The sequence below is a fragment of the Accipiter gentilis genome, chromosome 14, assembly GCF_929443795.1.
Source record: "Accipiter gentilis chromosome 14, bAccGen1.1, whole genome shotgun sequence".
Taxonomy (NCBI): domain Eukaryota; kingdom Metazoa; phylum Chordata; class Aves; order Accipitriformes; family Accipitridae; genus Astur; species Astur gentilis.
Window position 1 is genome coordinate 2762229 of NC_064893.1, and position 26576 is coordinate 2788804.

At 42.3% G+C, this 26576-nt stretch overlaps 1 protein-coding gene across 1 annotated transcript in view; it reads right to left on the minus strand.

Moving 5' to 3' along the window:
* Positions 1–26576, minus strand: part of ITGA9 (integrin subunit alpha 9) — a 230686-nt gene that overhangs the window by 63106 nt on the left and 141004 nt on the right. Inside the window, exon 18 of the mRNA XM_049817094.1 lies at positions 19499–19649. Coding sequence (XP_049673051.1) covers positions 19499–19649 — 151 coding nt within the window. The remainder of the gene's footprint in view (positions 1–19498; positions 19650–26576) is intronic.

Sequence of the window (26576 nt, forward strand, 5' to 3'; positions counted from 1 at the left end):
CAGTAATTCCAATTTGTACTTTTGGTGAAGAGGGACACTTTCCCAAATGAGAGTTTAGATGAACATCTGGATGTTTTGTTCCACCCAACAGGACAATTACATAGACCTGACCTGCATTTTAAGAGCTTCTTACTTTTGGGAGATATCATTGAACGTATGTCTGTTCACAGCTGGTAATCTGCTTCCTACACACTTAGCTAGCGCAGCCGGGTAGCACAAACACCTCCCATGTCAGGAATCTAAAATTAAGGCTCACCTCTTTAATGATGATTGAGGTGTCTTCTTCAAATCACTCTTCATAACGTTGGTCTAAGCCCTTCAGTCATACTAGCAACAACTTGTGGGTTTCCCTAGGGTTTTGAGAGCATAATTTTTATTTTGCTTGTACCCTTATCTCTCCCTGCCTTATAATCCTCTTAATGCCTTCACTGAGGCTTCAAGGATATGAAGATTTGTCAATTCATTTAATAGCCACCCCTTGAGCACACCGAGGTGCTTTCTTTCCGCAGCAACTGAAGTCACTAAAGAATGTGGGTCAGTTACCCACACATACAGAGCAATTAGGAATGCCTGAGCTCATGAAAGCTTGGGGAATTTTTTTCAAATAAAAAGACTGGCTCAGGCTGAGTTTCCCTATGACTGAGAGCAAGTGCAGCTCAGAGTAATTTAATCTTGGAGGCCCCTTCTTGTGCATACAACAGCTTGGTTTTTCTATTTCTAACAGAAAATTCCACAGATACCACACTTTCCTCCAAAATGGGGCTTCACTGGGTATTTTAAAGCTGCAAGAACACAAAGAGGATCAGTGGTATTACTGACTGGAAACTCTTCCTGGCACTGTACAATAATTCAAGTAAAAATAATCTGAAATTACTGAAATGGTGGGTGTGGTCTACCTTAGAAAACTCTTAAAAGTTGCTCTGATTATCATCCTTGAAAGCCCTTTGGGCCTCTGTTTTCTTTGTATAACAAGCAGTCTGATGTCTGCTTTGCCTCTTTGTCAGCAGTACTCTCTGTTCGCTGAACAGACAGCTAATATTTCCTCTGTGTTTCTGGGCCAGACCCTGCCAGGCACAGACCTTCCCCAACTCCTTCAGCCCACAGCCAACACCGAAGGCATCAGCAACTCGCTCACGTTTGGAAATCTCAGTATCTCACAAACTGAGCCCGCAGGTTTAGGGTTTGGCTTTCCTTTTTTTGCTCACGCACTTCAGGAGTTACAAACGCATAAAGCATTCAAACACCCATTGTCATCAACGCCCGGCTCCCAACACTGCACAAACCAGGGGTCGGACAGAGGAAGGCACAGGGAAAGCTGGTGTGGTGGCAGAATGCACTGCTTCCCTGACGCCAGCTTCCCAGGCAGCAGTGGTGCCACACAGTGGTGGCTCTGGGCCACCTGGGAAGGCCACAGGGCCTCTCGTGAGCTGCAAGTGTGCAATGCAACCTGAGGGGAAAAAAAAAATCCTGTTACTTATAGTAGCTTTGAAAATGGACCACAGTGGTCTGGCACAGGTGGCCACGGCTTCAAAAGCAATCAAAGGTCCAGGAAAAATTCTCTTGTGCATTTAAGGGAGTTTCTACTCTCAAGAGGAAAAATCTCATGAGTTTTATTCCTTTTTTTTTGAAATGTAGTTTACTTGGCAACTTCAAGCCAACACCTTGCATTCAGAAACTCTTCTGCGTGCACTTCTCCACTTGCCAAAGCAAAGTGTGTGACAGAGACACTCATAAGGAGGAAAAAGATGTTCATGATGGAAAGAAATTAAGATGGCTTTACTCTTCTAACATAACAGCTCTGTTGCGTGAGTTTCACAGGTTTCTTCTGCTGTAAATAATTTCCAAACACAGGTGGAATGCAAGTGACAATGTGAAAAACATGAAGGACAAGTCAATGATAAATCAGGAGCAACAGCAACTATAGCGTGAAAATTATTGTTAATCATTACCTGCTAGGAAAGATATTAGAGAGGGAGATACAGCCTCAATATGGACTTGCCCAGCCAGACATTGTCATGAAACTAGCATCTATCTAACCTCTTGAACGCAATGATTGAAGAATATTGGATATCCAACCAAACTATACAGTGGAATAAACGGATTTTGTGTGTGCATTGTGAAAGTCTGTTTTAAAGATGTCACAGGGACTGAAAGTTTTCCTTTACTTTTCAAACACACAGATATTCCCCTAACAAACCAAATCAGCAAATATGAAAGTTGCACATCATAAATTCTGCAGCTCCACAAATTGCTGTTTCACCGGTAAAGACCCTCATCATCTCAGCGCTTACATGAGCAAGCAAAACAACATACCTGAGCACGCTGACATGCACACAGCAAAATGTGCATATGAGGATCTGGAGGCATGGGGTGTTTGATCTGAATCAATCTTTTGATTCATTATCAGAAAATAAGCTTGAAAGGGAGTTGGGGAACCTCAACAGTTGTTTCATAAAAAGAACTAGGGGGAAAAAGAAAGTTTTCTTTGGCATTAGGGAGAGATTTCCTGTCCTATTCCATGATCTCACTAGCAAATGCTGTAGGCACACCCCACCCCCAAGCCCAGAGAGGCTGGCTTCAAACATCTTGGAGTTGCTGCTTATTTTGTGAAAACAACTATTTCTATATAATTAATTAGAGTCTCCTGCCTCTTCCCTCTCCTCCCTGGATGGAACCTATTTATAGATCATGAGCTCACCAATCCCAGCCGACACAGCAAATCTTTGAGTAAAAAGGGAGAAAAAAGACAAAAACTTTTCTATTTACTGGCTGTTCCCAACATTCTTATTTCTTCTTTCTCTCATAAACATTTATCTTAACTGATGAAAAGCTAGTGCAGCAGATTTTTAAAGCACACTGTCTCAGAGGCTGAAGAAGCAGCAGAAATTGCTCACATAAGTGATTAAGCCCCAAAACAATTTCAGAACCGGTCAACAAAACTGATTGTGTTTTTGCTTCTCCCATCTTTTAAGGGACATGCAGGGCAGGTGGATGAAGCTATAAAGAGAAAGGAGCATTTGGTGCCACGCTGAGAAGTTCCACCTCCTTTGCTGCCATACTAACTCTCATTTTTAATAGACCAACTAAACTTACATCAGCTTTCACTGTACTACACAAGCTAAATCTTTCTTTTCCCTGATTGCTGAGAACCGCTGAACTTAATTTCTTCAAGGTATAGGAAATAATCCAGGGAACATCACCAAGATCCACCGTCCCCATAGAGCTGTAAGGTCAGCTGTCCCTCACTCATCGTGACGTTGGCCACATTTCAGCTATGCTGTTTGGTCAGGCCTGACGGTATGACCCTTTTCCATATGTGTTAATGTATGGCTACACACACTCCGCCAGCAGAGCAGGAGCAGCTTCAAGGTCAGACTTCCACCTGGCCACACAGCAACACTCATCCACTGGAGCACTCTCGGGCATGACCTGGGTGTTATTAATAACATAAGGAATCCCCTTTAAATTTGGGCACAGTAGGTCATATGACTAAGTTGCGTAGACCTTGTTATTTAGGATAAACTAACAGAGTGCCCCCAAGTACAAGATGGTAGCCTATTTTACAGTGGTGGATGACCAGTGTCCCCAGCAGAGTTGTCCAGGCCAGTAACAGCTGGACACACCAGACTTTCCCTGTGATGTCTTTATTATGTCTCATAAAAATTTGGAAGAGAAATGAGAACCTTATTCTTCCTTTTATATCCTTTCCACAGACAGTGGTACAAAAGCAGTCAGAGGAAAATAGTTCTCAGCAGAGCAAATATGTATTTTTTGGAATCTGGCTCTTAATGACAAGTTTGCATTTCTGAGGCCACTCCTCTCCCTACAGCAGCAATTAGCCTCTGAGAAGTGACTTCATTGCTGACACCATCAGTCTGGGAACTCATGCTGGGGCTCTGGCCCCCGCAGCTACCTCTGTGCCCCAGGGAAGACGCGTTAGCTGAGGCTTGGCACTTGTGCCTCTTTTCCCAGCGCAGGGGTCTGCCGATCCAGTCAGGATAACCTCAGGCTCCTGAAGGCCTTTCTAACTCCTGAACACAACCCAAACCAAACGTTTTCCCAAGGCCAGAAAGCTCAAGCTGCCCTTTCCCTCCCATTCTCATGAGCCTCTAACGCTTCCTAGATCCCACTGGGGAGGAACCACCTGAGCTGAAAGGCTGCAAGAAGACCAGCAGCTACCTTGACTGCAGGCACTGGAACCTTCCCAAGGAAGCCTCTTGTCATGCCATTTTCTGGCTGTTTTGCTATCTGAGGCTTTGGAAGAACACTCAAGGGCTTGAGAGCTTCCCCTAACCACTTTCTGCCAAGGCTCTTCCTTGCTTTTAACACCTCTCTCTGGCTGGGAGCGGCTTTGGGATGGGATTTGCCTCCTTCCACAGAAGAATGATCCAGGCAATGTTGGAGGAAAATCAGTACCAGCCCCAAAGTCAGTTCATTCATTTTCTACCAAAAAAGGAAGCACGTTCTTTTCACGGGAAGGATTCAGATGAAATCCTCTGTCCCTTGCAGTATTTAAGCAAAATCTGTCTTGAGCAGGTCGTGGCAGGGTGCTCCACTTGCACTTGCATCCCTTTTTGTTTTCTCCTCTTGCATATTGACCTTTTCTTTCATTCTTTCTTCCTTTAAAGGATGCTAAGCAATGACAAGGTACTTTTAACAAGGCAACTTCATTTAAGACTGTATTATGATCAGCTGTCTCTCGAAAGTGTCCTTTCTTGTTCACTATGTCTCTTCCCCTCTTTAGAGAACCAACAAAAGCAAGGACAAAAAGGCAGCCTGCTTGTAGGATGGGGCAGTTACTCCTACTCCACAATTAAAAAACTACTAAAAATGCAAAGTAGTGAAGGATCAAGTTTGGAATACAAGAAAGTTTCACAAGCTCGAATTACCTACTCAGTAGTTTAAGGTAATTCATGCCTATCATTACCAAGAAATTACTACATTTCTAAGCCTGTATGAATTAATGTTTAATAAAACCAAACAAAAGCCAGTGATCCAGTTTTCACCTGTCCTTTGTAATCCTCATTAAAGAATCAGGCTCATACCTTCTGTTGAGACACAAATGCCTTTCACATAGCAAGTACTTTCTATAGTGGAAAAATGTAATTATTGGTTGGAATAGAAACAGAAAGAATTCCTAGCTTGGAACTCTCTGGCTTAAAACAATAAACAGGCCCCTTTGCTCTTGCTTTTCTTTGCATGCAGCATTTCAAAACTATGTACAGTCACTGGGAAAGCAAGAAAGCAAGAAAGAAAGCAAGAAAGAAAGCAAGAAAGAAAGAAAGCAAGAAAGCAAGAAAGAAAGAAAGAAAGAAAGAAAGAAAAAAAGAAAAAAAGGAAAAAAGCTAACATCAAACATCACTTGAGGTCTACTGCTCATACTATTTTCCAGCTGAGGCAGACAGGCAAAAGTATACTGGTTTCAAACTGGGATTAACCCATTGGCTCCACTCATGGTGATAACCTAATCATTTTTATTTTCTCCTCTATAGGCAGTTCAGATGAGAAATGGGAGAAAGGACATCATGATTGTATCAAAGCTGGTAAGATATCACACTATGTCAGGTACCTTCGCAGATATCTAACCCTGCAGATATTTCCAAAATATGTGTTGCTCCTATTGCTATACTCCTTGCCCTGTAAATACATATGGATAGATTTATGGCTGCTGCATTAAAAGACAAAAAGACAGTAAAAAAAAAAAAAAAGACAAAAATCAAAGAGGATAATAATAAAGCTAAGACTTCTTTTTCCTCTTGGATCAAAGAGCTGACACAACTGGAAACACCAATCATTCAACTTCCGGAAGTTCTGACTATTCCATCAATTGCACTGAAAGTTTATTTTTTATTAATAAGACTGCTCTGCCTTAGTTGGAGAAGGATTAGGGACATACAGAATCCCTGAGTTGACTCAGTGTTGTCAGAAGTATTTATATTTTTGGTGTATTCATATTGTACCATTTTTTGAACAAATTCAGCCGCTTTCTTCCACACATTCACACATCCATGCACACATACATAGCCCCATTCATTAGCAAGGCACAAGGCAAAATAAAAAGGTAACTGTATACTTGCAGCCAAGCAAAAGAAACTGTTTCCTAGAGCCAAAATCAGTAACACACACACAAACACTTCAAATGACCCAAACACAGCCACTTTACAGCAGGTATTTTGTACCCCACAGGTTATTACCATCAGTAGATATTATAGCTGAGCAGCCAAGCACATGCAGGTTATGCTTACGTTTGCAGTGCCTTTTTAGCAGGTTTTTATACATGCCATTTACTTTTGCATGAGTTTTACAGCTCGATGTTGGAAACAATGGCAACCATCACTTCTAACATGAATTCTAATCACACAGATCATTTCATATTCTTGTTTTTCAGGACCAGTGGCATGGGTTGCACAGACCAGACATGGTGCGAAGCAGCCCTTTCTTTTGTTTGCTTTCTACCATAGACAGCAGGATAGCAGAAAAAATTCATTGCCCTCCTAAATCCACCCAGCTGATTTACTAGATGCCTTCCCCAGCTACTGTCTTAGGTAGCCACCTTGGAAAACAAATCTTTTGTTACCATCACTTGAAATACTGTTTTTCATTTATTCCAAGAGATGTAGAGCTCTCCCTTCTAAAGGCACACTGTCATGTCCTGGCCTGATGCGGGCAACAGCCTTTTGCATCCAACAACAGGACAAGTAAACAGGAACAAAATAACTGGGAAGCAAGCTGGCCAGCTGAACTCCCACCATGCACAAGGCAAATGGAAAATGGATGCAGCAACCTTCTCTCTGTTTGGAGCACTGGTCTGGACACTGCTCTCCAAGCAGGATCCCAGTGCTGGCTGTAAGTGCCACAGCATCAGGAACAGTCCCTGAGATACTAATGCAGCCAAATACAAAGCTGGAAATGTGGACTAAATCTAATCCAAACTCCATTTTCCCCATGTACTTGCACCTTATTTTAGAATTTGTACCTTGACTGGTCTGGTCCAATGATTCTGCCAAGCAGCCAGAGGCCCATGTGTGGATGACCACTAGATGGTGAGCCAACTGTGACAGGAAATTCAACACAGACCACACCTTGCAAAAGAGACACTTAAAAACAGTTAACATGACATACATCTGTTTCCTCTCTGCATCCCTGGATTACAAGTCTCATCTTACAAAAGAAACCTGCAACAGGTAACCCAGTACACAACTGCCAGTCTTATGAATCATGCATTGCCACAACATTTTTCAAGTTGGACCAAAGATTTCATGAAAAATGAAGACTTAGGTGCAGAATGGGAAAAATCCATGATCCACACTGTGATGGGTTGACCCTGGCTGAACACCAGGTGCCCACCAAAGCCATTCTATCACTCCCCCATCCTCAGCTGGATAGGGGAGAGAAAATATAACAAAAGGCTCGCGGGTCGAGATAAGGACAGGAGGGATCATTCACTATTACCGTCACGGGCAAAACAGACTCAATTTGCAAAACATACTCAATTTATTACAAATCAACCAGAGCAAGGTAATGAGAAGTAAAACGAAATCTCAGAACACCTTCCCACCACCCCTCCGTTCTTCCCGGGCACAACTACCCTCCCGGATTTCACCACCAAGCCCCCCCAGCGGCACAGGGGGACAGGGATGGGGTTTATGGTCATCACACGTTATTTTCTGCCGCTTCACCTCCTCAGGACGAGGGCTGATCACACTCTTCCCCTGCTCCAGCGTGGGGTCCCACCCACGGGAGACAGTCCTCCACGAACTCCTCCAACGTGGGCCATTCCCACGGGCTGCAGTTCTTCACGAACTGCTCCAGCATGGGTCCATTCCACGGTGTGCAGTCCTTCAGGAGCACACTGCTCCAGCGCGGGTCCCCCACGGGGTCACAAGTCCTGCCAGAAAGCCTGCTCCGTGGGCTCCTCTCTCCACAGATCCGCAGGTCCTGCCAGGAACCTGCTCCAGCGCGGGGTTCCCACGGGGTCACAGCCTCCTTCGGGAACCCACCTGCTCCGGCGTGGGGTCCTCCACGGGCTACAGGTGGAGATCTGCTCCACCGTGGACCTCCCTGGACTGCAGGGGGACAGCCTGCCTCACCAGGGTCTTCACCACGGGCTGCAGGGGAATCTTCGCTCCGGCGCCTGGAGCATCTCCTCCCCCTCCTTCTTCACTGACCTTGGTGTCCGCAGGCTTGTTTCTCTTACATGTTCTCACTCCTCACTCCGGCGGCAGTTTTTCTCCGTCCCAACTTTTTCCTTCTTAAAAATGTTATCACAGAGGCGTTACCACTATCACTGATTGGCTCGGCCTTGGCCGGCGGCGGGTCCGTCTCAGAGCCGGCTAATATGGGCTCGCTCTCTCTTGAACACAGGGGAAGCTTCCAGCAGTTTCTTACAGAAGCCACCCCTGTAACCCCCCCCCGCTACCAAAACCTTGCCAAACAAAACCAATACACACACATACCAAAGCATTACAAAATGGAGCCTACTTAGTAATGCACTATCAGTTTGCCAACCAAGATAAAACCTTTGCTCATAAAAATGTGAAGACACACCTTTTGAAAACACTACATTGGCTAGTATGTACACTAATATACTACTAAGCCTAAGGCAACTTGTAGATACTCGCCATGTCTTTCAAGTTCCACATAAAAAAAACATAGTAAAACCCTGAGGAAAATGAAGAGTAAGGGAAAATCAGGTTTCTGACTCCACAGTGATACATTTAAAAAGCAACCACAAAAACTATTACACAAAATATCTCTGACACACATTCAGCTAAATTCAGCAGTAATTAAGATTGTGCTATTCCCCCCCAAAAGCTTTTCTCTATAAAACTGCAGAAACTTGGTTGGATTGAATGCCTATCCAGACACAATGCAATTACCCAGAAAAGGAAATTCAGTCTCGAGAGTCAAAAAACCCTCCTTACTTCATATTTCTTACCATTACATGTACATCCAAACTACATATGCTGTTGTAATCTGTCAGCAGTGTATTGCATTTGATTATACCTTTATTTCAAAAAAAACCTGTGGATGAACACGTATCTTTTTATCTTTATTATTCCCTCATGATCTGTGCACAGGAAAATTAGGATAAGCTTAATAACAGCAGTGCATTCTCATGCATATGAGTCCATGCTCTGCAATAACCTAGGGAAAAATCAGAGACAAGGAAGCCATTGGGAGGAGAAAGGGCTCTGGGGTAAGCTTTCCTTCATCTCACTTCACATGTAGATGTATGTATATTTGTGCTCACACACACATGCATCTCACATTACTAAATCATGGTTGCATGGTAACATTAACAGGGGAATTGTTTTTTAATTATTATAGATAACCCATGGGTTATACACATTATTATTGTATAATAACAAAAAACATATCTTCAAAACATGGTCCTCCCAAAAGCAGAAAAAAAAAAAAAAAAAGTGGCAGAAATCGGATAAATGAATCAACATTCATTTCCTAGAGGTATTTCTGAAAGCATGGATAAAGTATGCCTACATATACTGTAAGACAACCTTCTGTGTGTAAGTTATTAATTATACTGAATATTGGTGTATTCAACTGCAACACAGCTCTTCACTCTTAGTATTATAATGAAATGTTTAAATTAATAATGAATTCAGGAAATAAATTCAAATGTCGTCAACTACACATAGTTCAATAAAAAAGCAAACGGAAAACCTCACAGATAATAATAAAGAAAAAAATTAAAACCAAACTGGATGAGGAAACACAATCACTAAAACCAAGCCTTACCCCCGCTCTCCCTCTTCTTCCCTGGTGGTAATTTTCAAGTGTAAAGAATAATATTAAGGTAATAGCAATAATAATGAGTTTGGCACTGGGTATTTTTCCTGGAATTAATAAACCTTAGCTCATCCTACAATCCCCATCAATCAAAGCCAAATCTGAAACCCCAGGAAATGCCTTCTGCAAACACATACAGCTTTGGGGGTTTTGGTCTTGCTCTTTCAGAAACTCAAATACAAGGCGCATCAGGACTTCTTCACAGAAAAACTTGATGACATGATAAATACTACATAACCTAGGAACACTGCTGAAATGCAAAGGTGTAATCCATTACCTACTGCACCGGGAGAGAGAAACAGGGTTTTTTTAATATATGCAATTTCTTTTTTTAAAACAGAAGTTTAGCAGTTCACTTGTAAGGCTTTACTTTAAGGGGTGCCGCTCTACTTCATAGAGCAGCTTGTTAGTGCATTCCTCCTTTTTCCCTTGCTAAGTGGAAATCACTGCGTTACTCTTCTGCAGATGGTTACGGCCAAAAGTCAAGCACAGTTTTTCTGGCCTCCTCCCAAAGGCAGGCTGCGAAATTGCTGCCGGCTGGGAACGCGCCTGGCTCGGCGTCCCCTGCAGCCTGCCTGGGCGGGGGGGTCCGCTGAGACGGCCCGGACAGGGGGTCCCCGCTCACCCCTGGAGCCTGCAAGAGAGCCAGCTGAAACGCTTCTTGCTCTTCCTCCCTGCCTTGCTCAATGACTCTGGTTTTGATGAAACGCCCCAGGAAGCTCCCTCTCTGAAAAAAACTGAGATTTGGGGCCCACAGGCCTCCTTTGAAGGGGGGGTTAGCGTGCCTGCTTCTGCTAATAGGAAGGCAGACGGGTGCCAGCTGAACCTAGGGTTACGTCGCTGGCTGTCAGCTGCTCTGGGAGGAGGGAGCCTGCCTCACCTAGTTCCCTAGAAGAAATCGAGGCTCTCCTGAAAGCTCTTCCGTCATGTTTTTGGAGGAAGGGAGAGAGCAAAGAATGAGCAAGAAAGAGGAAGAGGTAACTGAAAGGGAAAAAAAAGGCTGTGACTTTCCTTTCACACCAGAAGAAACCAGGGAGTTCACGAGAGTCAGAAATTCCCAGAGCTCCAGTGTCAAACTCAAGGAAAGGAAAGCTTGTGATTTCTTCACCAGCGCTGGCCCCTCCTTGGGTTTTCAAGCTAAAAACTCTTCACACTCTTACTCATCTTTTTGACTGTGCAGCTGGACTTTTTTAAGTCTTTCTACAGACAAAACTGCTGTTGACTTCAGAGAGGCTATGCCTGAAGTATAACTGCAGGATCATGCCTTGCACTTAATAGGATTAATTAAAAGGGGCTTTGTTTTTATTTATAGTTCCTATCAGCACCACAGGAGAAATCTGAACAACTACGTGAAAGTGAGCAATTGCCACCACTTCCAGCCACACAGCACTGTGACTACAACATCCCACAGGACTTGTATGCATGTATATTACACATATCATGTAAAAATATATTTTTTTGTTTATATAGAGAGTAAACATATTTACATTTGTTTACAATTCTATTAGATTTTCTGCTCAGGGTATCATTTATCTTCTGGCACCACCTGCAGCTGCCTGTCTTAAAAGCGACCAAAAGAAACTTCTGCCAGAATAGAATTAACCTTTCATACCAGAAACTTGATAAACTTTAAGCTTCAAGTTACAACAAAAACAAACCCCCATTTCTTGCTGTAATGAAAGCCACTGAAAGCCATGCAAATCAATTCTTGAATCTTTTGCAGAGGATGTCAAAGTGCAAACAATTTTAAGCCTCATCCTAAGACCACAGGAGACAAACCCTGTCCCATAGATTTCTCACCTCAAACGTTGGCAAGTCTCTCTCCACTGAGTTTAAGAGCAAAATATGATAATGAAGAGAGACACTGAGACACAGGAAAGTCTCAGTGGTGCTCTTTCCATAGTGACAGCATAGCCTTTAAATAAGCACATCCAAGATAAGTGTATTGAGCTTGCTGTATACTAGGCTCTACCCTCTGCGAAGGGTTTTTCCCTTTCTCCTAGCAATGCAGTTTATCAAGGTGTCCTGGTTTCAGCTGGGATAGAGTTGATTGTCTTCCTAGTAGCTGGTACAGTGCTATGTTTTGAGTTTAGTATGAGAAGAATATTGATAACACACTGATGTTTTCAGCTGTTGATCAGTAGTGTCAAGACTAAGTCAAGGATTTTTCAGCTTCTCATGCCCAGCCAGCAAGAAAGCCGGAGGGGCACAAGAAGTTGGCACAGGACACAGCCAGGGCACCTGACCCAAACTGGCCAAAGGGGTATTCCACACCCTGTGACGCCACATCTAGTGTATAAACTGGGGGGAGTGGGGGCAGGGGATTGCTGCTCGGAGATTAACTGGGCATCGATCGGCAGGTGGTGAGCAATCGCACTGTGCATCATTTGTATATTCCAATCCTTTTATTATTACTGCTGTCATTTTATTAGTGTTATCACTATCATTATTAGTTTCTTCTTTTCTGTTCTATTAAACTGTTCTTATCTCAGCCCACGAGTTTTACTTCTTTTCCCGATTTTCTCCCCCATCCCACTGGGTGGGAGGAAAGTGAGTAAGCGGCTGCGTGGTGCTTAGTTGCTGGCTGGGCTTAAACCACGACACAAGGTAACAGTCTGGATTGGGGTGGCTGGATCTCAGCAACCAAGGCAGCCAAATCCCTTTTCCAAAGCCCTCTTCCATGGCCAACACTGATGTGACCATGGCAGTGGCTCCCAGCTCTGCACAGCTCCTGAAGATGTGCAGGGGGAAGCAGCTCAGCCAGTGAGCTATGGGCCACACAAGGACTGAAACGGGGTGGGCAGCTACCACCTGCAGCCCAGGGAGCCCTTCTCCACCCCCTCAAGCAAGTCTCATAATTTCAGTGCTTTGGATCTCCTTTTCCCTCCCTCACCTGCATGGAAACCATGACCTCTGCTGGTGCCCAGTCATGGTGAAACCCCAGCTTGGCTGGTACACCAGCAGGTAGGTCAGGATTTGCTGTAAATGGGCTTTGCTATAGCACAGAATGCCTTCTAGCCCCTACAAAAAAATACGTCTCACGTGACTGTATTCATCCGTCCAGCTGTTCTTCCTTTAGAAAACCATTCCCCTCGCAGCCCCAAGGGAAGAGCAGGGCTAGGCAGTCAAACAAAACCTCCCTTAATAATCTGAGCCAAACAAAGCATCCCAGGCTATTCCTCAAAACCGCTATGTATATATACGTAAACAGTCAGTCAGATTAAGAGTCATGATGAGCTACTTCCAGGACACTTTCCACATCATGTAACCCAGAGCACAGCCCCACCTGATCAGCATAAAACTTCTTAATGTATCTGGTCGCATATGTTATTCCAGGACCATCAAGTCCTTAAAAACAGAGATGTTTTGTAACAGCTTCCTAATCGCAAGCTGTTTAAAAACAACCAATCAACTTTGCCCTTCTCAAATCCTCACAAAAATTTATATGACATTTTTGTACTGCAAAATAAATTTTTACTCTGCCTAACCTCACCCAACAGAAACAGGGATATCATCAAAAGCCCTGTCTTCTTGAATCTGAAGTTTCTGCTGCTTTCTGTGGAAATGCTTAGGGCGATCCCCCACTGCAACTCATTGTTTCCCTGCAAGTATGCAAAAACTTGGATTTTTAAAGCTCGTTAGAGTTAGCTGCATTCAGTTTTGCAAGGCTAGAGTCTTTTAGGCTTTTGGAACCTTATACGCTATCAGTCTCCAGTGAGATTTCTAAGCGTTAAGCTGCTCCTGAAAACAGGATTTAACAATCAAACTCACATAGTTTCTTTCAACAGTGAGCAGAACAAGATCTGAAGTCCTGCAAAATCACAGCTTCTGAATCATTTATTCCAATCCGGAATTTGCCAAAAGACTTTAGAGATTTTTCATTCTATTAATCAAATTAATTTGTTGGGAAAAATAACAAAGACTTCTTTCAGATATACATCATAAATCAGAGTATTGGAGAAAAATTTACAAGACTCCGATCAGTACTAATTACACAACTAAACCCAGTCTCCAATGCCCATTCCCTGAACGTGGGAGTGATACATGAAACCCAAGTAGAAAGTTTGGATCAAAGGTTTAGCCTTCAATTCCTACCTGCTAAGAGCTGGGGGATATTAGATGGCTCTAACGGCCCCTGGCCTGAAAAAGGTGCTGCTCCTTACTTACCCCTAGAGAAGCATAAAAGCTGAGGTTTTCATTGGGCATTCACAGAAAAAGAAAATTAAAATAAACAATGAAGTCAGATAGCTTAAACTGCAGGTATTTTTTTCTTCCCAATTAAGAAATTGGGCAATTTTACTCAGGGATGCAAAACATTTTGGTGCACTCTGGAGAAAAGTTAAGCATTAGATTTGCAAAAATGGAGAGGCAGCATGTGGTGTGGTTACTACCACACTACTCATATTCCCAAGCCCTGGCTATAAAAGCTCTCCTGGAAAAAGGGTTTAGATCCCTTCATGTAAGTGATATATGGCTTGGGCAATCTTCTGGGTGCCCTTGTATCAGCGCAAGGGGTCACAGCTTCCATGCTACTTGGCATCAGTCCCCTCTGACCCTCTGGCAGAGTGGCTTACACAAGCAAGTCCAACTCACTCCATGCAAAATCAGCTGGATTAAATCAAACCACTAATTTCAAAGGTTTCTTCTAACCAGCTGGATGTGAATTGAGACTCATCAGGTTAACTTGTCTGCCAGCGGATCCAAAGAGGTAGTAACTGCTGGAAAAAGAGACATAATGAATACCAAGGAGGTAAATTTTCTTCCAATGGCACAGCTGGATCCAAAAGAGGGCATGTGTCTTTGGTGTTTGTGCCCTATCAGTATCCTGCCCCTGCCAGCCTTAAGACTCTTAGAAAGTATGAGCTGTATGGGAAACCGGGGTAAGGGAATTTCCAGTTTGGAAAAAATTAAACTCTGCCTGTGACTGTTGCTCTTCTGGGCAATCCTAGTCAAGAGATGCCAGCAAGTGCTCTGGGAGTGAGGAAGAAAGAGTTCATATCCAAATTGCACAACCTCCCCGCTAATGCTGAAAGAGACGGTACTGCAATACTCCTCAGAAGAAAAACTCCAGAGCCTGTGAGCAGCATGACTCTGGCTATTGGCAATATTCATACTCGACACCAAAGTTTCAGGTACCTGCTCGCAAAGGAATCATGGGAAATTACTGCACCTGAGGAAACCATAACCTCGCTGTTCACCCTGCCCTGGCCCGGCCCCGCTAACTTCACTCAGCTGTTGCCTGCGAAAGCTGCTGTGAGAAGCAGCAGGAATGTTACACATAACTGGCTTTGGATACTGGGAGCCTGTCTGAAATTTAGAAACAATCCACAGCTGGAAATGATGGCCAGCGATGGGATTTCCTGACCTACTCTCTCCATAACCAGTGCTGAAACGGGGTTAGCTGATAGATTCCCGCCAGCCCTTGCACGGCAGTGATAGATTAATGCTATATATATTGGGTTATTGCTGTTGTTTTTACTATTATTATGTTACATATGCTATTTTTATACTATTACCATAAAATCTCATGCCATGGCCGAGCTGATTTAACGAAGATATGGCTCTGCCCTACACCACATTAACTGCCACTGCCAGCAAGCTTACAGTGCTTTTTCTGCAATAGTACTGAAAATACCCCTCTGCGCTGAACACCAGCTGACAAACGGTAAGCAAAGTGCCTATTGCTAATAAGCATTTTCAGCAAAACATCACAAGCCAGGAGGCAATTCCAATAGATGCAGAATGGTGTAGAAATTAGTAGCAATAGCTTTTTATTCTTTTTCCAGACTCAGCACACAGCAGTACTCTACGTTCTTCTGTAGGAAAATAGTATCACCTTTGTTAAGTGGATTTTTCAGACTCTGAAATAGGATGCTTTCCTGAAGCTGAATTAAGATTATGGGACAATAATCTTTAAGATTTAAAAAAATAATAATAATAAAAATCTACTCTACACAGAAGAGGGGACCAAGATTTCTTTGTCAACATAATAAAGAAAAAATCTAAGAAGACAGGTGAGGTGTCTTTCCCTCTGTCTTCTTTCTTTTTTAAAGAGAACATGATTAAATCTTTCTGTATTTCAAAAGGAACATTTTTCTTAGTGGACACATTTTGAACTTCACTGCAGTGCAGTACTTTCATGCCCCTGTAAAACAACCCGCTCTCACAGAGTGAGAGCTTTAAACTTTGCACAGGAGTTGTATCAATCGATCTTCACCAATCGCTCAAAACCACACATAGCCGCAGCCCAGCCCTGAAAGGACTTTGTCATTTTAGCTGAATGATTTTTTTAAATAAGCAATGTGAGTTGTAACTGGCTTCTAAAATCTCATCTCAAACAGTTTAACCCCACCAAATTTAGGAGTTGAAAAATAAGGTTCATAACAAAAGTGTTGTAATGCCCAATAAGAGGTACAGTAATTGGCATAACCGTCAGGCAGTAAATGTAACATAAAGGAAAAGAATATGCACAGTAAGCTACTGGAGACAAACCCCACAGCTGTATCCTAAGTCTTCAGGAATTTCGCCACTTAAAAAAATTTGATATTTTACAGTTACATGAGCATTTCCCCAGAAAAGTCCACCTGTATTTAAAAAGGGTGAAGGGTTCCTTTGAGTGCAGAAGGACAGTGACACCTTGGTGAAGACAGCCCCTTCAAAGGGCAGTAGTGGTGAGAGAGTTAAAAGCACTACAGGGAGCACAGGCAGGAATGAGAAGTCAGCCCATGCCACATATTGTGCCTCTCAAGAGAAGGACTGTCTGTCAGAGCTATGGAAAGAAAACGCTGCGTTTTGTCCATGGAGACGGGGAGGACTGGCAGCAGGACAACAGGAAAATCAGACAGTGGAATAGGTGGAGTCTCCTAAATATCAGTTGGTGAATGCTTTTTCACCTCGCAAAGATGCGGCAGAGCCTTGCCACGTATCACAGAATTATAGAATACCATGTTGGAAGGGACCTCAAGGATCATCTGGTTCAAGCTTTCTTGGTAAAAGCACGGTCTAGACAAGATGGCCCAGCACCCTGTGTAGCTGAATCTTAAAAGTGTCCAGTGTTGGGGAATCCACCACTTCCCTGGGGAGATTATTCCTATGGCTGATTGTCCTCTAGATAGCATCTCTATCCACCACGTCTCATGAAATCTCAGTCTCCAAAAAGGAAAGAGGGGCTAGCCGCACTCAGACCCTTCAGGGAGTGCTACCGTCGTCATCCCTGAGCTAGGCTACCCCATTTGTTTTCAAACACAAGATGTAGCATTTTGTCTCAATAACTCTGTTGAAAAAAACCAGCACTAAACTTTTGCGCTGTCAGGTCTCATTGTAACCGATCCATAGAAAGAAACAAAACCGCACTGAATCTCCTCGAAATGTCCCTAGTGGGGACACAGGGAAAAAATACAGGGTACTCACAGCATCTTGAAAGGACTCCAGAGATGGGTTATGAAAGCCCACCACGCGATCATCATTCTCAGAGTCACCTTGCAGCAAAAGGATCAGGCAACCCCATGAAGAGACCATTCTCTTCCACTTTAGCGTTATTCATTAAAAGGCAGTTTCTGCTGAAAGTTTCCCACAGCAAGAAGCTCTTTTGATTCCAAAATTCCTCCACTAAGGGAAATCTTAGGAGCCGTCATTTTTATTCTGGCTTTACATTCTGGATTTTTGCCTGGGCAACGTTCAACCAGGAACAAAATCTATTTAAAGTACATGCATAGTACATATTATGCATAGATGTCAAGGGATTGGAGTAGGTTATGAAACATGGAGGCTGTGATATTTTACAAGAAAATCATTGTTCAAAGAGCTTAGGGAAAATGCAACACTGTAATCGACCCTATGAGGTCGTAATCCAGTTTCCCAACTGGACAAATGGTGAGGCCAACAATATATTAGTTTGTCCTAAAGCAAAAGCTGACTGAGAGGAAGCAAAATAGCCCAATACAACCCTGTGAATCGTTTTTTCAAAACTGTTACTAAAATAATTATCAGGAAAAAACCCCAAACCCTATCAAACCAATCACAAGAACAGTGGAACAGCAGGAATAATAGCAGTCTATAACCTGATCCTGTTTGCAAGAGCTGAGGAAGAAATAAGCCTATGCTTCCTTGATGTGTGTGGGTTTTTTCTGGGGCTTTTTTTAAAGATATCCTAACTTCTATTAGCAGAAGACACACTGAGTAGTGAGATAACCCTACAACAATGTCATCTGCTTCCAGAAACTGCTCCTTCTAGGCAGCATTCAGCACAGATGTTTCAAGTCTGCTGTAGACCCTGGCTCAAGGTGAAATACCAAGGGAAACAGCACATCATCTTCAGCTTGTTCCCTCACAGTGTTGGCCAAGAAGAACAACGAAGGCAACTGGTGTTCCAGTTAATCCATGTGTGTAAAATACTCAACATGTAAGCACAGAAGAAAAAAACCCCACACCACAGCAACCTTTTAAAAGAGCATGCATTAAGCTTTGTTTCTTTTCCAGTGCAAAGGAATGGAAACCCTCTCACTGACTTCAACGGGAGCTGGGCCAGACCCTGAAAGTCTTCACATAAAACTTCCATTAGGGCAAAGTTGCATATTGGCATAGGGCATTTCTATTTTATCCCCTGCTTTTTTCCTCTTGATAAACGGCACACTTGCAGCACATAATATCTGAAAATGAAGTTTATCATACAAAGGCAACTTTCCGAGGCTTGCAATTGTATTAAACATAATAGTCAAAACTGAACACTAAGAGAATTAACGTATAAGAAATTATCATATTTTCTTTTATTATGTAATGAGTTAATTTAAGAGGTTTATACTAACCAAAATCTTACCATAAACCATAGCAAATAATGGCAAAATGTCATTGGTTCAATGGAGCAAGTTAATCCCATACTTTGCAACAGTTGTATTACTGGTTTTAATACTACTCTTACAGCTTACAAAGCAAAGCAAAGCTCCAGCAGAGAGACAAACAACTGTGAAAAGCAGGAAGAAACAGACAGAATGTTGTTACGATTGTACAGCTCCTATTTTGCACAATTATTTTCACATTACTCACAAGCAGACATCTTTTGCAGCCATCAGTTTGCAGAAAGCTCAATTCAGTGTTTGTATTTCAACACCTTTATCTCTAAATGAATTCATAGTAATGAAAACATCCAAGTATTTCAATCTAAATGTAAAGAGACTAAACCTCAAAATATTCACCTAACTCCATGCAGGAGAAATTAAAAGCACTTTTGAGCTCTTGGATTTAGTGATGTGCCTTGGCTACAACCCAAACTTGCACCAGGACACGAGCAAAGAAAAGCCTTGTATCTTGGTTTCAATGAGGAGCTCAAACTAGAGGCATCTTTTGTATTTCAGCACCATTTGGTACCCTACTGGTTTCCAAACCAGTCTCCCTCTACCTCTTAATACCTCAAACAAACAGTCTTTCTTTTTCATTAGTGCACCCCAAATAACAGTGCTGTGTCTTCTCAGAAACACAAGGGGTGTAATTTACGTAATTTACACAGATCAAAGCCACAAAAGAAAAAAACTCAGTACATGTAGAGCCTGGAAGAAATTCAAGCCCAGCATAACCAGAAAAAACTTCCAAATGTCTTAGCAGTGTGGACCAGGCCACCCCCTGTCGCTACATCTTGCAATTATGTTGGCTTAAAGTTAAAAGACTTGCTCACAGCAAGATTGGCCTTTCTTACCTTTTGCCACATTTTGATGAAGAAGAGCTCCCCGGAAAAATTGAAGAAAACATTGGTGTCGTAGGCGTCATCCCCAATGTTAGAGATGGAAATGTTAAGTGAGATGTTCCTCACCGCTCCCAGGGCCAGGTAGGCAGTTCTGTCATCAACACTGTAGGCAGAAACAGTTACACCAGTTTAACTCTGGGCAAGTTTCATACTCTGGTCCTTCTTTCTGTCTGCTACACAAGTGTCACAACTCAACTGCTTAAAAGCTCAGCAGTTGGTAATTCAGGAATGTGCTGTACGGCCAATGGATGGATGGGGGGGGGGCATACTGGGAATGAGCAGCTCCCTAGTCCTGGTTCTGACACTGGGTTTTGTGACTGTAAGGAAACCCCATGATCCTTGTGTGGAACTATTTCATGTGACTTATCGTTAGTGTGGTTTTAGTGAGAATAAAATAGTTGAAGACTGTAAAGTAACTGGACAGGAGAAACGCACCAAGTGCAAGATATTAAGCCCGCATTCAAATACACAAACTATTTCAGTTTCTCTCTCAATAATTCAAAGTTATTCTAACATTCTAGTAACTTTCTGAAAAATCTTCTTAGAGCTATGCTATGGATAGAAAAAATGGAAAAGAGGCTCAAATAAAATCCAGAAAGTGGGGTAAGTGGAAAAATGTAGGAAAATTACAACAAATGTTCACGGAATGTGACTAATCTTTCTTCAGGTGTTTATGCTGGACTTAATATGATGGGGTCATCTTCTCCAAGTGGAATACCAAGGGAATGGTTGAATTAAAATAACAACTATATATCATGAATCAATACACTATTATACTATGGCATCACAGACTATGAACAAACACAGACATGCACACACAAAGGCAAATATAAATATTCATACACACACATTTATTATTTGATTTTTAACCATACTAGGCTGTCCAGAAGATGAGCTAACAAGTAGGAATAAAGGCTAAAGATAAATCACAAGAAAATACAATATCAACGCACAGATCTGCAGATCTAGGAACTAAAACTACAATAAAAGGTAATATTATACCAAGTATAAATGTAAAAATAAGCAAATATAGACAACATATAAAATTTGCTACAGTTATCATAATGGAATCTAAGACCATTCATACATGCCAGTGAAACAGAGACAGTGACACAGAGAAAACACTAAGTAGTTGGTCAGAAAAGGGTGAGACCTCCAGCCACACAGCAGGTAGATTCTCTCAATTATTTCCTCTAGGGGACAGCCAGCTGTCCAGGTTTTGGCTGGGATAGTGTTAATTTTCTTCTTAGTAGCTGGTGCAGTGTGTTTTGGATTTAGTGTGAGAATAATGTTGATCACACACTGATGTTTTAGTTGTTGCTAAGTAGAGCTTATCCTGTTAAGGATTTTTCAGTTTCCCATGCTCTGCCAGCAAGCAGATGCACAAGAAGCTGGGAGGAAGCATAGCCAGGACAGCTGACCCGAACTAGCCAAAGCGATATCCCATAACATAGAACACCATGTTCAGTATATAAACGGGGGAAGTTGGCCGGGAGGGGTCGATTGCTGCTCGGGCATTGGTCAGCGGGTGGTGAGCAATTTGCACTGTGCATCACTTGTCTTTTCTTGTTTTCAGGGTTTTGGGGGGGGTATTGGGTTTTTTTGGTTTTTTATTACATTCTTTTTCATTACTATTATTATCACTATATTTTATTATTTTTAGTATTACATTTTAGTTTACTTTAGTTATTAAATCATTCTTATCTCAACCCATGAGTTTTACTTTTTTTCCCCCAATTCTCCTCCCCATCCCACCGAGGGGGGCAAGGTGAATGAGCAGCTGCATGGTGCCTAGTTGCTGGTTGGGCTTAAACCACAACACCAGCCCAAAAGTAAGAAGGAACCACCTCTGAGGACACGTACTGTTGCGCCACCCGCCCTGCCAGACGTGGCTGCACAACACATGTGCACACAGCAGCATGCAACGGCACGGAGAAATCCGTGGCCAACCAAGCCGCCTTTCATTTACCCAATTTCCGTGAAGGGTAAGGCTGTGCGAGGGACATACACGTTGGCACACACTGCTCCTCTACATATCAACAACTCTCTGAAAATGGCTGGGGTGCAGGATGTGAGCTGTGTTTAGAGGTAGCCTGTCCCTCCATTGCTGCCAGCCCTCCTCTGCCAGCCTCACTCATGGTACCACAGGCAGAGCACCTGCAAAAAAGTGAGGCTTCTGAGACCACGGTGCTTATTAACCCTTCAGCATCTTCTGCCAACCACAGCCATAGCAGACCTCCAAAGGCAGAGCTTGCTGGGCTCCATCTCCCTGTGTTTGCCAAGAAGTTTCTAGACCTGGGTTTCTCAAGGTACGTACCAAAGCAGCCAGGGGCTCTGGTGAGTGAGAAGTTAGGAGGAAAATGGTCTAGACTCAGGCTTTAAAGCTGATGGCTGCGGACTGCGAGTGTAACTCTTCCATGTAACGCAGACCGTATTTATAGCATATTTGTTTCCTGTACTTAATTCATTTATGATGATCTTCATTTATTAAGCCCAAAATTACAGCTTACAGTTCAATGACAGCTTCTTATGAGGCAGATATAAGTCTCCAGGAAATGAGCCTGCTTTCTCACTCTTACCATCAACTGCAGACACCAACCAATCCTACCGATAATTGGACACTTCACTTTCTAAATGTTGTAGTTTACTCTCATGGTCAACTATCAGTGCAAATAAACATTTGCAAAAGTGTATGCAGCACAGGATCAACTGCAAAACTAGTTTGAGAGGTCCAAGTCATTTGAGCTGTTGCTCCTTATATACCAAATTAACGGCACAACTATATGAGAGTACTTGGAAGCATTTAACCTTTTGGCCCCAACTTCAACGCTTACTGTTGAAAAGCAGGCAAATTATGAAAATGCGAAACAATCTTCTGGGATTTTCTAATGATCAAAAGTACATATTTGGAAACAAATTAATAAAACAACCATTTATTACTGTGAATTATTTCTCATTAACTTTATAATCTCACTTCTTGCAATCACTTCAAAACTTAATCAGCATCTATCAAACCCATTAGCAAAATCTGGAGGTATCTCTTCAGTAAGCAAAAGAACATTACAAGATACTTATTTTATGCAGCGTTGATACTAAATGCAATGCACACTACACAATCCTCTCTGAATCGGTAGTAGCAGCACTTTTAGATGTAACACAAAGTCAAGATAATCAAGAATACTCTCCTTCCTACTGAATAATAAAAAATACTCAGAATCAAATCCTATTTAAAACTAAACCCACAAAAGATACTGTCAAAATAAACACCATTGGGTTATGTTACTCCTTTCTAAAGCTATCACTCCTCTGTTAAAAGTGCATCATACCAAAATGATGTTTATAACATTTTCTTCAGCAGAGAAAGAAAACCCGCTTTCTAAAAGCACACTGTAGTTGCTCTTACACAAAGTTCACACGCTAATAAACTCTGAAAAACCTCGCTGATTTTAGGCTGGCAGAGGAATTCTGTTCTTCCTCTGAAAGGCTATATGAGATTGTGCTGTAAGTCCCATTTTAAGAGAGCAGCTTTCTGAGTCATTAAATCTGTGTACATCTGGAATGAATCAGGTTCACTTGCAGTGAGAAGAGGATTAGGAATCTCCCCGTTCACAGGGGAGCTCCCAGGCCCTGTTTGCTTGCTTGAGAGAGTAACGTCATGGGGTGTGGACAGCCTGCTGCGGTGCTGGAGCAGCTCTGCTGCCAACATGGTGCCATCCTCCTCCAGCGCCTGCCGCACATGAAGCGACCTAGCTGCCAAGTCAAAATATGTCAAGTAAAGAACTGTTGTCACCTGCCAGAAGCAAGAAAACAAACTAAAGCCACCCCTTCATCTTGACATGGTATGTCAAACAATTTAAGAAATGTAATCAAGCAATGGATTTCAGTTTATGTTTTGTTGGATGAGAACTATAAAGCTGCCAAATCCTCACCACAGTCCTTGTAACTTTGCTTATATCAAGGAAGAGAGGCTAAAAATAAAAACAGACGAAAAAAAAGGAAAAAAAAAAGAGAAAGAAAAGAAGGGGAAAAAATATCAAGATATAATCACTTAATTGGACCAAACACCACCATCTCATTACCTCGGGTACTACACAAAAACAATGAATTGAGTAAAAGTTCTAGGTAGACTGTTGACATATATATACATTATATATAGGCAACCACATTTGTACACACATACGTACAGGCACATGAAGGATCTCACAAGCTATCAATGTTTGCATGGAAAGGGAAAGAAGTTTGACATTTGGAAGTACTAAATACCTGCAGCTTTCATTCACATGACCCGCACTTGCAGGTAACAAGCAATTCTGAAAATCAGGCTCCAAATTTCTGCCACAGTTGAATTCATTGGTCATGGTACTACACATCAAATGTAAATAGAAATATTTAACGTTTTCCCCTTAAGTGATTAAGAAAAGTAAACTAAATTCCAGGATGAAACAAGTATAATGTTTTTTGCATGTTTTAATGTTCTTTGTTAATGTCTGTGGCACATCATTGCACTATGGTCAGTAAGGGAAGAAAGACCAGCTGGGAAAGGCAAACTGAAAAGATCTGCTATTTTCATTTCCCCACCCCCCAAGATGCTGGTGTTTTTATTAACGTGGGTCAGGGGAGACATAATTTGCATTCCAAAAGGTATGCAGGGACATATTTCTCTATTTCATGTGCTAGAGAGAATTTTTTAAAAAATTGAAAAAGCATTTAGCACTTCCTCTCAGCCTGTGGAGATCATACATAGGGCAAGGAATGTGACAGGATCGCACTTACCCTGTTAGTCTGGGTCACCAACTTTTCCTTTTATATTAGGAGCCTTTCTTTCCTTAGAGCAAATCAGCACCTACCTGGATAACTCACTGCTACTGCTCGATGGAGAGTGGAAGTTACAGCTGGGGTCAGTTAGACTGCAAGTGGGCAAAAATGCTTCAAATAACTGAAGTCTAATCTGTCCTCCATCTCCCTCCGATGAAATCAGTGTCCCACCTTTTGCTTTTAAATCAGTAAAAGGTATAAGTGACTCAACAACACTGGTCCTGTGACAGATCCAAACAGATTTCTACCTTCACCAACCAGTGTTGCAGTTGATCTTCATAGTTACTATGATATTTGAATATGAATTTTGTCTCCACAGACTCTTTACATCAATGCTGAAAACCTTTCTCCTGTTGCATTTTTATCACAGGCTCCAGGGTCAGTTGAACTTTGGAAGGAGTTTTGCAAATTCTTAAACCTCAAGGGCAAATGAAAAGCTGAAACCCTCAGCTGATCTGGGAATTCATTTGACATCTCGGTGCAAAACTGAGAGGTAGCAGCCCCATAAACAAATCCAAGCCAAGTAAAAATTTTAAACACCCATAGGGAGCAAAGCCATTGGATTGTACATTGCTTGGTTACACTGTCCTGCCATCGCCTGTGTGTCCAAGGTCAATGCTCTCTGCAAAGTTCACAGCCAATCTAGACTAAGGACTCAGCCAAACGCTCAACGTTATCACGGCTTATTCTGCGTTAGCTGAGCTGCTGCCTTCCCCCTCTTGCACTGAAGACTATGCTAGCAAAGGCATTACGAGACCTCATGCAGCTGATGACCACAGCCTATCTGAGATGCACTAAGGCAGCTATGGTAAACTAGTTGTGAGTCCATCAGATATTTCATTAATGATCTTTTCTACTTCTATTTCTCAAGTGGAAACTTTCCAGTGTGCTCTGAGTAGCAGATAACATGAAGTGATGGGAAAAACATAATAGAGAACTCAAGGAGTGGTCAGCCAAGGTTCTGTGTCAGCAAAGCACAGTTTGGGAGTAATATCATACCAATATTGCTCCCTAATGAAGACTGAGTAACAATGTGCCCGGGTCTCTTCATAGGAAGGGACTAAATGCCCTGTATGAAAAACGCACTTACTGCAGTAAGCCCAGGGCCAAGGAGGTGGAACTGCTCGTGCCGGTACCATTCCGGAGCAGAGCTGTCATCTCTGGCGCTTCAGTTCCCATATATATATTGCAATTCAGGAACATGGCACAGGGTGTTACCTTTTCCATCTTTCCTACACTTTCATTTTAAAAATGAATGCATTTGAGTACTAAACAATGGGGGGAAAAAACCACTCTAGGAAATAGTTTTTGCTCTTTATTATGGTAGTGAAACAACAGAGTGATTTCTAGTTACAGCTAGTTACCATATATTCAAAGCTTCTCTGGAAATCGTCCTCTTTTCCCCAAATGCAGTTTCTCCACATAATCCCCCATAAATACACAATAGATATAACTCCCAGCCACCTATGTTTTCAAACTTTTAAGTAAAATGGACAGAGCAGGGCACAACATCCACATAAAAATACCCCTTATCTTATCACCCTACAGAAATCTGGTGCCTTTTATCAGTAATTTCAATTGTACCTAGATGTTCACAGCCCTTTATAAACAGGAGAATCAATGGGGAAGGAGCCACCTCTGTTTTCACACAGTGTTTACTCCAGGGAGCAGCTTTCGATTTGAATGGAGCTGCCCTGGTTTATGGAACTGCCACGTGAAAGCAAGATGAGGCACATGCACAGAAGCTTTAATCTAATCTTTCACCCTTGCAGACACGCATACAAACCAAAATCTTTTATAACCACAAGCAGTGTCCTTGAAATCAATGGTACTGTGTCCCCACGACTAAGTTATCCCTGCATGCGTGTGTAAGACAGCATCCTAAGGTTGGAACACAAACAAAAACTAGTTACTAGTGGCAGAAAGAAATGCAAAAGATAAATGGTACCGGGCAAGTAGATGAAAGTTGCATGCACCAGCCTGATATGAAAGAAAAAAACCCCCTCTGTTTTCCCTGTTTGTTAAAATACTTGAAGAATTCTGTTAAAATAGGTGATCGTTGACCATAGATCTGACCCTGAAAATTGAGGATGAATCAGTAGCACTTTCTAACGTGCTGTTTCTAGGCATTAGATCATTAACAAAGTCATCATGCAAATCATGTATTTACCATAGAAATTATGCGTTCAGAAATAGATCTCCTATTATTAGATAG